Genomic DNA, 13642 nt, shown 5'->3' on the forward strand with positions numbered 1-13642 from the left:
CGAGCGACGAGAAATACGTCGCTCGGGGTCTCGCACCAAAGGGGGCGTGCTGTTGATGATGAGTGACAGCACGCCCCCTTTGGTGGGCGTGTCGGGGGCGTGGCGGCCAGACAGAGGCGTTCCCATGGGAACGCCTACCGTCTGAGTCCGGCCCCACTGACATCAGTAATGATGTCAGTGGGAGTGACTTTGGCTCTGATAGAGCCAAAATCACTCCTGGGCTTGCGGCAGCGAGACCCTACCGCAGGGTCTCGTCGCAAGCCTGATGGTCGCGATGGTCAAAGACCATCGCAACCATCTTTTTGGCCGCTCGCATATGCTGTGGGTGGTCACCCACAGCTATGCGAGCGGCCAGGAGGCCGCTCCATTTACAGGTAGGAAGGCACTGATTCAGAGCGAGCGCTCTGGTCAGAGCGTTCAGCTCTGAATCAGGCCCTGTGATCGGTGCTGTGTGGTTGTGGTCAGAGTCACCTTGGTGTGTACACTCCCTACACTATGAACACAATGTATCCCTAACTACATAGAAATAGAAAAAATGCATTTTTGTTTGTGGGTGGGACTACTTAAAATTTATGGCCAGTTAGGCACCTGGTAATCATGCTGTCATGTTGATGGGCCTATTTTTATGTGGAGGCCTGGAGCTGTAGCTCCATCCGCCCCATTGTTAATCTGGCCCTGGCGTGGAGTCACCTTAGGCCCCAAGCTCAGCATGCCCCATCTCATTGTCCCATTGTGTGGCCGTGTTCCAAATATATCCTTCTTTTCAGCACTAGTTACATTTTATTTATCATTTTGAAGTCCAGGACAGCATTGTTGTTCTTCTCACTTGTAGCCTAATACCGCTACATTGCTCCAATACCCCATTTGCCTTGGTGAGAATCTAGCTACACTTGGGGCCTTATCCAGAGATATTTGTAAACTCGATGGTTTGCATACATCTCCAATCCATGCATGTGCAGAATGGGTCCTGTGTCCTCGCACGCTGTGCCCCCAAGCCCCAGCATGATTTACATGCTGCGGCTGTATCGGGGCCCGCGTTTCCAGAAACGGGGGTGTGTTGCCACCGTTTTCTGATAGTGCCGGGGCACTTACTGATCCTGGCTAAGCAGGTATGTTGCCCATTCTGAGTAAGCTTCAGATGGGCGATTACTGCAACCATCGAGACAGATGATCCTAGGCTGCACCTCTGGACGGGACGGCGGTCAGAAGACCAACGCTGGCATCCCAACCAGGTTACAATCCCGATGGCTCTAGATAAGTAACCCTAATCTAACCCTTAACCCCAACCCTCCCTCCCCGGTGCCTAAACTTTATCTCCCCGCCCCCAGTGCTTAAATCTAATCTCCCCCTCCCCACACCCTAAATCTAACCATCCCCCCTTAGTGCCCAACCCTAAACCTAGTGCCTAACCCGTAACCCTCCCTCTAACCCCGCTACTTACCTTTGGGAACCGGCGGTCAGGATGCCAATGTCGGTATTCTGATAAGTGTCGGGATTCCGGCATCTGCATTCTGAACGCTGGAATCCCCACTGTCGAGATTCTGAACGTATCCTCTCCAGATGCAGCACTCGTATAACAGATGCTGACATCAGGCTCTTGGTCCAAATCTACTTTGCACTATCCAGCTTTGTCCTTTATTAATGAACTTTATTATTAATGAACTTTATTATTAATTACATTTTTATTTTTTGAAGACTATGGGCCTCATTCAGAAGCGGTTGGAGGATGCAAGCGGTCGCTCAGAAACTGGGCGGCCGCTTGCATCCTGACCGCCCGCCTCTGTTTCGGTCGTTAGGCTGTGGGTTAACACCCACAGCTCTAATGACCGCTAGGGTGATGGTCGCGATGGTCATTGACCATCGGGGCTTACGACGAGACCCTAGGGTAGGGTCTCACTTGTCGTAAGCCCCGGAGAGCTTCTGGCTCTGTTAGAGCCGGAAGCTCTCCACTGACCTCCCCCAAATGGCGGAACGCCTCCGTTTGGGCTGCCACCCCCCCGGTCCGCCTTCCAAACGGGGCGAGCTGTCAATCAACATCGACAGCTTGCCCCCTTTGGAAAGAGACCCGCTGCGACCGGCGCTGTCAGTCGTAGCGGGTCTCACGCATACGCACGAAGGAGCCGGCTCCCTCGTGCGCATACGCACTAGACAAACATCAAGGCGGCCGTGCGGTCGTAGACCGTACGGCCGCCTCTGAATAGAGCCCCATGAACCTGCTTCAGACCCGTTCACTAGATGCGGCCGCTCGCTCCCTGTGTATGCAAATTCAGATAAGTGACGTCAAGACAGGCAATCGCAATGCAAGGCATAAGCACGCCCACTATGTCTTGGCGAGCGATCACTTTGTGTATGCAGACGCCCATTAGCGTATGGTGAGACGCCCACTAGCACACCTCATCTCCAGGAAGTGTATTAAAACATTGGTACATCGAGGACTATCGGAAGTGATAGCAGCGTTTGTGGTAACCTCTACCCTACCGGAAGCGATTTCAGTGTAAAAAAAAGGCTGGTGACGTGTACTATGATGCTGCCTGTTAATTATGCATGCCTCTGAAACGGCGTTGAGACACTCAGATACGCCTGCGTTCGCACCTTCACACCCCCGTTTTCACTGGACTGCCCTGTTACCACCCACAAACGGCCTCTCCTGTCACTCATTACACTGAGCTGTCATTGCAGGGCGAGCGAGCGGGTCCTGATCGCTATGAGTAGTTCGTGCATGCGCACTGCGATGCAAACGCATGCGCAGATTAGTGAACATCGGCAGCAGCGAGCGGACGCTTGCTAGCGACCGGGAATGAATCAGACAGTAGCAGATAATTTTCTGAAAAAGAAAAAATATTAATTGTACATTTTCTAAGCCTGCATTTTACACATCTGTTGTCAAATGCAAAAGTCACCTGGCACTTGCTGAATCTGTCTGTTGGGCCATGTGTACCAAATCAGCAGACCAATCTCATTTGTGTAATTTGAGAGAACCGGATGAAAGGATGCATTACTACAAGTGAAGGGGAAAACATATCTATTAGAATCACCACCTGATGCAACCAAGTTCTGCTCAATTAATATATTTATGTATTTCCAGACCAAAGGAAAACACACTGCTTTTTGTTCTATGAAAAAAATATATATATAAAAAAAGTTGATGCAAGATTTATAGCAGGTTCCACACTCTGGACAAGTCTACAGACTCTTACTTTCCAGGCCGTAATGAGGGTTGTGCAACTTGTGCCACTACTGAGGGAGAAAGACCGAGGGGGCAGCAGGACTCTGCTACATGCAAAGGCACAGGGCATATCCTTAGGGCATGCCTGGCAGCCCATCATCCTGCTCCTGGCACTTCCTCCGGGACATCATGATGTAACATTGCTCCGCCCCCAAATCACTGCATGATGCAGCAGGGGGTGGGGCCATGATGTTGTGATCCACAGCAAACATGTCATTAAGCATTGACACCTCCCCCCCCCCCCCCCAGACACACACTTCACTAGGGAAGTGGGCGGGATCTTGGCTGGTTCCCAGCATTACTGGAAGTCAGGTAGAACTCTTCTAATGTCTTTAGTGTCCTAGTTTCCAAAAGGGTAGACAAGTATTATACAGCTAATACCAGTTATATAAAGAAGCTGGAATTTTAAACTAAATATTCTGTAGTACAGTATATTACACAGAATAAAATTTCCCTGCGTTTCCTGATTGTACATTTATTTAAAACTAAACCGTTCCTATTGGTAAAATATATTTTCCCTTTAACCCTGATAGTTAAGTCAGTCTAAGCTTGATGGAAGCAATAATCTTATACAGGGAACTTAAACAGCTAAAATAAATATAAAGTGACACTGTACTTGCTGCTATATGTAACTCTGTTACATTAAGCCATTGGTGTATTTAGGTCACAGATGTCGATCATCTGTGGAGAAATGGGTTATTCCTTATTACATTTCATTGTAAGGTATCTTATTCTGTCTAAATATGGAAGAGAAAGACGTGAGACTGCGCAGTATGAGGGGTCACTAAGACAGCTGTGTACCATATGCTCACACAACTCACAGCATAAAAAGCTCTCATTACAAAAATACATTTTTGTTGTTTAAAGAAAGAGCCCCATGGAACGACTATTTTATGCATAATAGTTTTCTTTAAAGTGAACTCAAGGGGCATCACTCAGAGTGGGATGTAGAAACACTCCCAGAACAAATACGCAAATATGTGTCTGCATACTCTCACTTATATTTGTGTCATTTCAGTTAGATTTTCCCTAAAATATGTCATAGTTAAATTACAGCAAATAAATGCATCTGTAGCAATAATATACCATAAACACATAAACTTGAATCTGGTTTATGTATGGGGTTCCGAGTCGAACAGAGGGCCTGATTCAGAGCCGGATGCTCTGACCAGAGCGCTCGCTCTGAATCAGTGCCCTCCTACCTAAAAATGGAGCGGCCTCCTGGCCGCTCGCATAGCTGTGGGTGACCACCCACAGCATATGCGAGCGGCCAAAAAGATGGTCGCGATGGTCAAGACCATCGCGACCATCGGACTTGCGACGAGACCCTGCGGTAGGGTCTCGGTGACCGCAAACCCAGGAGTGATTTTGGCTCTATCAGAGCCAAAATCACTCCCACTGACATCACTAGTGATGTCAGTGGGGCCGGACCCAGACGGTAGGCGTTCCCATGGGAACGCCTCCGTCTGGCAGCCACGCCCCCAGCACGCCCACCAAAGGGGGCGTGCTGACAGTCACCATCGACAGCACGCCCCCTTTGGTGCGAGACCCGGAGCGACAGCTTGGCTGTCGCTGTCCGGGTCTCGCGCATGCGCACGACGCAGCTCCCTCCGTCGTTCGCATGCGCATTGGGGTAACATCGACCCACTTGCGAGCGTCCTGCGCTCGCGAGCGGGTCTGAATGACCCCCAGAGTCCCGGGCCCGATCACTTTTAGGGTTCCGAGTAGAACAGAGTTCCGGCTCGGGTCTACTCGTAAGTTCTGATCTCTGGTTTAGGATTGCATGTAAACAGATCCAAATTACATGATTTTGGCGGTTTTTATAAATTTTGTAGAAAACCAAAACTGAAACTGAAACAAAACACTTGAAGGTGGTTTTGCCAAAACCAAAACACGGGGGTACACGCACATCTATATTTAAAAAGCACCTCTAACAATACTTTTAACTTTAACGATGTTGTAACGATACATGGCAACGCCATACACATTACACGATCTGGCCTATGATAGAGCGATGTATCATTACATGCAGATGGGAAGATTCAATGAATGATGGCTGGGATCGATGGATTAGGCATACACACTATACTGTATGATGTGTATGATATAACAGTTCAATCAGCATTGGAACATTATATATGAGGAGATAGATCATTTAGTGTATACCCAGTTTAAGAGCCATTCTTAAGTTCCTTGTGCAGGCACTTACTGTACTTTGCTAACTATCCAGCTGAAAGGTGCCAAAGTGCAACTATGTGCAACTTTTAATACAGATGCAAATTGTGCAGTGCAAAAGTTATTTACACACAATGCTAGTATTCCTATTGTAACTATTTGTTATTCCTTTTAACAGATTTGGAAAATATTCACATGATGAGTTGTCTATCCTGGTACCGCTGAATCAGTGCTGCAGGTAAGAACACAGGCTGGCTAAAAGACTTAAGTAGGAGAAAGGAAACATGTAACTATATAATTTGGTGGAGGGGCAGACTTAGAATTTTAGTTACATTTTTTTAGTCTGAGTAAAGAGTAGGGGTTATATTTATTATTTACTAAAGTGCGGGTCTTTAGAAGTGGAGATGTTTCCCATAGCAACCAATCATATTCTACTAAACGTTTATTTAGCACCTTCTAGAAGATAATAGCTGAAATCTGATTGGTTGCTATGGGAAACATCTCCAGTTCTAAAAACCCGCAGTTTAGTAAATATACCGCTAGGATTCACCGTAATGTCATAATGGCAATTTGTAAAGTTGACATTTTATGTTACAGTCACATAGTAGTCAGGGGAATTTATAAATGATTGATTGGCAGTAAAAAAGTTATTATAGCACATTACTTAGTAGCCCAGTCTAGTTGCACCTAAGCGTTGTTATATAAATCCATCTCTCCCCTGTTCCATTTTTGAAGACAGAGGAACAGGTGAGTGAGGGAAGATCACATACATTGACACAGATTTATATCGGCAATGCATATAGTGTATCTTACCAAAGCAGATGATGAGCAGAAATAGGGTAAAGCAGAACATGTATCATCCGTCATCTGCTTTCATTAGACAGTTGTGTACACTGCGGCAGCAAACGCTCCATAGAGATCAATAAGGAGCTTCCATTATTCCTCCATTCTCCAGTGAATAAGGAAGGGGGGAGAGATGGATATAAATAATGTTTGTGTGCACATAGCTGTGACGGGATGGAAGTCCTGGTCAGTGTTTATAAACAGGCAGATTTAGCAGACAGCTTGTGAGTATAGGCATAGGCAGAATATGCTATGGGGTCTCCGCCTGCCCGATTAAGTGGGCCTGTCACTTTTCTGTTTATTATCATTCTCACTTGTAGCTTCCTGTACTTTTATCCCCAGCATCTCCTGGCCTCTCCTATCCCTTCCCTTCCCCATGAGGCCATGGCCCTTTTTCAGGTGCATTTAAAAAATGAGGGGGAGGGTGCCAATATTCTCTCTGGCACAGGGCAGCAAAAAGTTTATTTACGGTTCTGCTTAGGGGTATATTTACTAAAGGTCAATTTTAGTCGATTTGCATCGCTTTAAAATTGATGAACATCGATTATCAACATAGAAGTTGCGTTTCTGGGGCCAAATCACACATTTACTAACAGACAATTTTTTATTTGTTTTTTTTAGTATTAGTAAATGTGTGATAGCCATAGTTGAGGATACACTGTTCACGCGTGGCAAGATAGATGAAGAGTATTAAATGACGCATGAGATTATAATGCTCTTATATGCATAGTGATAGATCATGACATATAATTTGTCTCTTCACAGGATCAAGAAGTCCACATACTTGCGATTGCAGCTCTTAGCAAAGGAGGAATACCAGTTGAGCAAACTGATGGAGGAATCCTTAGAAATGGATAAAATAACCCCAATCCTCTACCAGCCACACCTTGAAGCGATGGACAGAAGGCTCCGAATTATCCTGAAAGCTATCGGTGACTGCATAGAAAAAGATAGCTATAATACTGTAGTGGAAAATGACTTGGACTCAGACCTGAGCAACAAAACGACTAAGAGGTAGTGACGCAGAACGTCACTAACCCCAACCAAGAAGACTTAGTCTTGCCGAAGACTGCGAATGCTCCTCTGTGAATTCAGTGAATTCAGATTTAAAGATTTAATTGTTCCCACTGTAGAAAATCTATAGAAACCAAGAAGGATTAGATAACGTGTCTGTAACATAAGTAGAGTTTATTTGGATGTGCGTAAGACAATATGGTCAAAGACCCATAGAAATGGTTTTGGGTTCTAAGCGTATCCTAATCTTTTTTGTACAGATAGGAGGCCTTTATTTAAAAAAGAAAATAATTTTGTATTTATATATGGTATAAATATATAAAATGATGACCTACCTACCACTTTTTGAAAAAAAAAAAAAAGGGGGGACAGTATAGTTTTGTTTACTTGTGGTGCTGACTTGACCATACCACACTGACGCCTTCAAGATGTCTTCTGCCAGTTAACTTAAATATACTGTATTTCCTGCAAGTTGGTGTTTCTGGGGGGTTTAAATCCAAAGTCTTAAGGGTGGAGGGTTCATGATGGTAAGCATTGACATTAGCTACTTATCTGTAAGACACAAGGGCAGGCCTTACTTTCTAGGTGAGAGACGGACATCTATGGGCACTCAAGCTATTGCTGATTCAGTACTTCCAGCATGCTCTGCCAATCGCTGACTGGCCAAGCATCCTGGGTAGGGATATAATTTAATATAAAATGGAGATCAGCGGGTAACCTAGGTCCGTCCCTGTTGTTTGTAGCCAGGTAGCTGCCTTCCCATGTTTGCTTTTACTATATTTGTGTAAATATTGTATATACATACATGGATAAGAGCTGCATTGTGCAGCTATCAGCTTCATTTTGCAGTTTTTTTGTGATTTGTTTGCAGCGTGGTAAAAGTGCAATAAAAATTACAGCAAATAAGTATCCAGAGATTGAGTGTTTATTTTCCATTGACTAGTAAAGTTGATCAATACTCGCCGCTGGTTTACAATGGGAATACTGATCGCAGGCATCTCAGGTGCATTTATTGCTTGTGGGGGGTCTGAAACAGATGGCAGATGGGGTATTTCATTGGGAAATGATTGAGGCTTGATCATACCTATGAAGTATCAACAAGGACAGCTGAGCAATGTTATATAAATAGAGTCATAACTTTATAAAAAAATAACCACCTCAGTTACTCTCTAGATTCAAAGAAGGGGATTACAGGTGTCCGAAACCCCAACTCTTAATTACTATTGTATGAAGTTTGGGATACCACAGATGGGTCCACATACATCTAGCCTCCTTGCCCGCTAAACAGCCCATCTAGTCGAGCCATGCCGTGGCGTGACGCAGTAGCGCCAAGCATCTTTGCGTGCATCTTTTTACCTTCAAATGCGTCTTATTCACATAACGATGGGACTAGATAGCACAAGCAGCTTCTGCTGTTTAAAATGATATGCGGCATGCCTATGTTCTGTGAGCGAGTGCGGGTGTATCTGCGTTATAGTGTCAGCGTCTGTAACACTGTAACGTAGCATTTTGCATGCAGATACAGCCGCAGTCACACAAAGAATATAGGCATGCTGCATATCATTTTAATCAGCAGAAGCTGCTTGTGCTATCTAGTTGCATCATCGTGTGAATAAGACGTATTGAAGGTAAAAATACACACAAAAAGAAATTCTGCGCTACCGAGTCACACTGAGCTCCCGCGTTATGTGTGGTGCGACTTGTAGCGCATGGAGGATAGATGTACAGTATGTGGGCACATCTGTATGTGCTTGCTTTTCCAGATGTCTCCATATTTATTTTGTGTCATTTATTGAGTTATGTTTGCATTGTATGCACATTGCAAATGTATAAAAGCATAGCATTCACAGGTTTAAAGGTCCCCATGTCCAGGTGATCCCTGTCACATTTGATTGTATACGTGTATGGTCAAATGGATCCGTACTGTCTGAATCCGATTGGACAGCATTAGTGTGGTCAGATGATGACATACAGATGTGGTTATTGTCCCACTGGATTTACCCGCTGTGGTGGCTGACATCAGAACAATCTAGAGTAAATCTAGAAATGTATTGTTATTTTGGTAAAGCCCATATATTCTGTAGTTTGTAGCAATTATTGTAAAAACTACCTAATTGGCAGACACAATTGCCGTGTATATGAGCACCTTAAGGTATGTTTAAGTATGACCTGAGCACCTCCTTATACGAGTTGGGTATGGGATCCCGGCTGTTAGGATGCCTGCTGTCAGAATACCGACTACGGCATCCCGACTGCCAGAATCCCAACACAAGGTAAGTTCTCTACTGCTAACCCCTAACCCTCCCCGGTGCTTAACGCTAACCTCACCCCCTGAGTATATCCCCCTTATACCATGCTTCAAAAAAAATGGGACACATAAATGATCAGGAAACTAAATATGTAGAATTAAAACAGTCTTCAACAAATCAGAGCATAAGACTTCAAGGCAGCTTAGATTAAATTGCCTCAGCAAACTCGAACATGTCCGTGTGTAGTTATATTTGAAGTGGGGCACTGGGGCTGGTTAGGCCATGAACAACAACACATTGTAGTTTAGTAAGGCTCTCTTCAAACTGCTGCACGGTCATTGGGGTGTTAAATGCACCATACTCACCCCATGAAAATGTTCCTATTTTCAGTAATTCTTTTATTCTCAGTAAACATGTCTTTCATACCAGTGTATTTATTTGTTCATTAATATTGTTAATTGCAATAGTACCATACACTAGTGGTGTTGTGTAGATGCTAAATACATATATTTACTGTAGCTTATTTAGTTAATTGAATGACCTTTATAGAAAACTAGTATTTCTTCTGAGTATAATTTCCACCTTCCTTATCTAGACTTAAACATGTGAAAATTATCATTGAGCATAGAGATATGATGACAGAAACATATAACCAGGGCCGCAACTAGGGGGACGAAGGGGGCACGTGACCCGGGTGCCGGGGAGAGGCTGCCGGGAGGCTAGGTTGCTGCTCTTGTGGGTTTGGAGCTGCATTCCGGCCTTGAGAGGCACAGAGACTCCGTCAGTCTAATGTGGTGCCGGTTGCAGTGCCAATCAGCAGAGGCAGCCGGTCCGTGAGCTCCATTTGGTTCATGAGCGGTGCCACATTACCATTATGGCAGTACTGACAGTTCCCCAGTGTGTGGCAGCCCCGTCCCGTGCCACCCTGAGCTCACCCACTGCACGGCTCTGGCACGTAAGAGAAGCCTTACTGTGGCTTAAAGTAAAAGAGACCTTACTGTGGCATAATGTGTAAGTAGCCTTACTGTGTCATAATGTAAAAGGGGCCTTATATATGGGGCATTACTGTTGCATTATGTATATGGCGCATCACTGTGGCATAAATGTATAAGGTGCATTACTGTGGCATAATGAATAAAGGGCATTACTGGGGCTTATTGAATAAGTGGCATTACTGTGGCTTAATGAATAAGGGGCATTACTATGGCTTAATGTATAAGGGCCAGTACTGTGGTATATTGTGTTGTAAGGGACATTACTGCGGCATAATGTGGTATAAGGGACATTACTGTGTGGTATAATGTGTTGTAAGGGGCATTACTGTGGCAGTGTGTTATAAGGGTCATTAATGTGTACCAGAATGTATTATAAAGGGCATTACTGTGTCACAAAACCACACACCCTTTTCGTCCTCTATGTTGTATTTTTTTGGGGGGGCACCAAAATATGGCTTTGCCACAGGTGACAAAAATCCTAGTTTTAGCTCTGATATAACATCAGATTAATCCAGTCAACAGTGTCAAAGAAATGTCCTCCAGGAATTTACACAACCCCACCCTTGCACTGAAATGGTTTAGACCAGGGGTGGGGAACCTTTTTTCTGCTGAGGGCCATTTTGATGTATATAACATTATTCACGAGCCCAGTGCAGGCCACAAACTGGTGTCTCTATGGGGGAGATCTGAACCAAATAAACAGTGTGTTCCCCCTACCCAGACATTGCCAGCAACCATCAACACAATGAAAAATGATATAAGGATCTTCTAGACTGTCCAGGGAAGGTAATGACCAAGATGACCAAGATTGGGATCTCAGAGTGGCAAGGTTAAGAAAAACTCCAGAACTGGTCCGGTAGTCTGCTGGAGGCAGGGGAAAAGCTCCAGACCTGCACAACATCATGTTTATTGTCTTCTTGTTATAGTGGAAACAGCACAGGCGGTCTAGCACTGGGTCAGGATAAGGATTTGTGGAGGGGAGAGTTTTGAGCAAGTGGACAATCCTTATAGCAAGCAACCGCAGTACGTTATGTGTGAAGTGTTATTACATGATACCTTAGAAGTGTGATGGGTATGTATTGCGGTTTAACTAATACCAGACTGCGAGTTAGTACTGTTAGAGCACAGTTAGGTGCTATAGGTGAACCAGACACAAAAAGAAACAAGTTGACTTTATACCTTTGGTCAAAAATATTCCTCAACCCAACTAATAAAAGCAAGACAGTCCCCTGATACCCCCAGAGTAGCACCACCTGAGCTCCCCTCTAAGCCACAGTAATACACGATGGAATCAACAGAGGGACCCGGTTAATGTGCCATATGCAGTTGCGTGTCTTTTGTATACAATAATTGAGCATCGTACACTATTGTACCTTTAAAAAATTCAATAACACAAAAATGCTACATTAGGATTCTAGATCCTTCAGACAGAAATTGCTGTCAGCTTGTTTTACTTCTTAATTATTAATGACCTCTTTTCAGTTCAGCCAGGCTCAGTTTGTCCGTCTATTCTGTTTCCCAACAAATCGGAGACGTGATACCTCTGTTGTATGAGAACATTAATATTATATTCTCTGCTGGATCGTTCCCTTTGAAATATAATGACTATTAGTCTGGTAATTCAGAAGCAATCAACATTTCCCAGAAGACAAAGCATTCTCCACTTTCCCAGGTGAGATGATCTATGTTTTGCTTGGAAAGCGAAAGAGTTTTGATCCAAACAATGAAACACAGGATGAAAGCATTTTTTTTGGAACAAAGGCAGATAATGTATTTTGTAAGCATAAAAGTGCAAGAATAGTAAATATATAGTATGTTTTAAATTGATTGTCAATTTAGGAAATAGTGGTAGGGCTGTTGTCCAGGTAGAAATTGTAAATCAATACAACAAAAATGAATTAAGAGCAGAAAAGCAGCACAGTGTCACAATATACTATGCATTCTAAATTTCTGAAACACTGTTTCTTACATAAGTATGTAAGTAAGACTTAGGGGGAGATGTATCAAAGCTTGAAGAGAGATAAAGTACTAACCAATCAGCTTCGGTCATTTTACAGGCTACGGGCGGTATTTCATTAGTTTCGCACCCGTAATAAAGTTTTGCATGCCGGACTTTTCGCCTACATCGCATATATTAGCCACGGAAACTTATCATGTGTTTACCCGCTATTCGCCCTATTCAATTCCAACAGACGCGAAAACGGCGACATGCGAAGTCAGAACATGCGAAAAGTGGTGTCAGAATCGGGGAAATCAGCCTGAACCCCCCAAAAAGATGCAGAAAAATTGGGGATCAATGTAGTAGTGCCCGATTAGCCCTAATAAAACTGTTTGGGGTACTTAAGTTCACACAATTGCCACTAATTAGCGTCTTTGCACAAGCGGTGAAGAATGGCATAAAGCAGTATTCTTTGGTGAAAATAAGTAGTCCTGTCAAATTTGGGGCACCTGAAAATGGGTGCTAGCATATTTTAAAGTCTCTAAAGTGTAGTTTTAATAAAAGTGAAGTTCCTCCATTATAAAAGCACCTGCAATCCCAAAAGCACTTGACCCCTTCTTAGAGCACCCCCAGAAAATTATTTTGCTAGTTTGCGAAGTTGTCCCCCCACTTTGTGCTTTTTCGCCCCCAAAACTCCTGCTATTCAGAGGCAAACCTTTTTTGCCTATTACATTGCATTGAGTTTCTGTGTACACGAAAAGCGGACGGAATTGAGGAGCTGATTCAGACCCGTTCGCTAGTTTGCGATTGCTCGCAGCTGGCCGATATTTGCAATCTGCACATGCGTATGTATCGCAATCAGCGAGCTCGAACCACTGCAAAAGATCGGGAAGCGCTCGCTCGCCCAGCATAGACAGCCCAGTGTAATGAGTGACAGGAGAGGCCATTTGTGGGTGGTAATGGGTAGGCCACTAGAAACAGGGGAGTGGAGGTATGAACGCAGGCGTGCCTGAGTGTTTCAACGCCGTTTCAGAGGTGTGCATAATTATCAGGCAGCATCATAGTACACATCACCTGGTTACATTTCACACTGAAGTGAGCGCAGTGCTTGCGGCAAAGTATAGTCAATCTCAAGTGCAGCGAGCACATCCGATGGTGCTTGATGTACCGATGTTTTCATGCACTTCCAGGAGGGGACGTG

At 44.3% G+C, this 13642-nt stretch overlaps 1 protein-coding gene and 1 long non-coding RNA gene across 3 annotated transcripts in view; one reads left to right on the forward strand and one right to left on the reverse strand.

The window, feature by feature from the left end:
• The window catches only part of FAM20C (FAM20C golgi associated secretory pathway kinase), a 196769-nt gene extending 188605 nt beyond the window's left edge, over positions 1–8164 (forward strand). The window contains exons 9-10 of the mRNA XM_088451973.1: positions 5580–5639; positions 7010–8164. Coding sequence (XP_088308099.1) covers positions 5580–5639; positions 7010–7262 — 313 coding nt within the window. The 3' untranslated portion in view covers positions 7263–8164. The remainder of the gene's footprint in view (positions 1–5579; positions 5640–7009) is intronic.
• LOC148538994 (uncharacterized) overlaps positions 1–13642 on the reverse strand; it is a 204890-nt gene that overhangs the window by 121889 nt on the left and 69359 nt on the right. The window contains exon 4 of one of the 2 annotated variants that reach the window (XR_015871352.1): positions 2906–2998. The exons of the other annotated variant lie outside the window; for it this stretch is intronic. This is a non-coding gene — a long non-coding RNA (uncharacterized LOC148538994). Of the gene's footprint in view, positions 1–2905; positions 2999–13642 lie in introns of those variants that run through there. 2 annotated transcript variants of the gene reach the window in all.

Source organism: Taudactylus pleione, unplaced genomic scaffold (genome assembly GCF_031769625.1).
Source record: "Taudactylus pleione unplaced genomic scaffold, aTauple2 ptg000032l, whole genome shotgun sequence".
NCBI classification, from domain to species: Eukaryota; Metazoa; Chordata; class Amphibia; order Anura; family Myobatrachidae; genus Taudactylus; species Taudactylus pleione.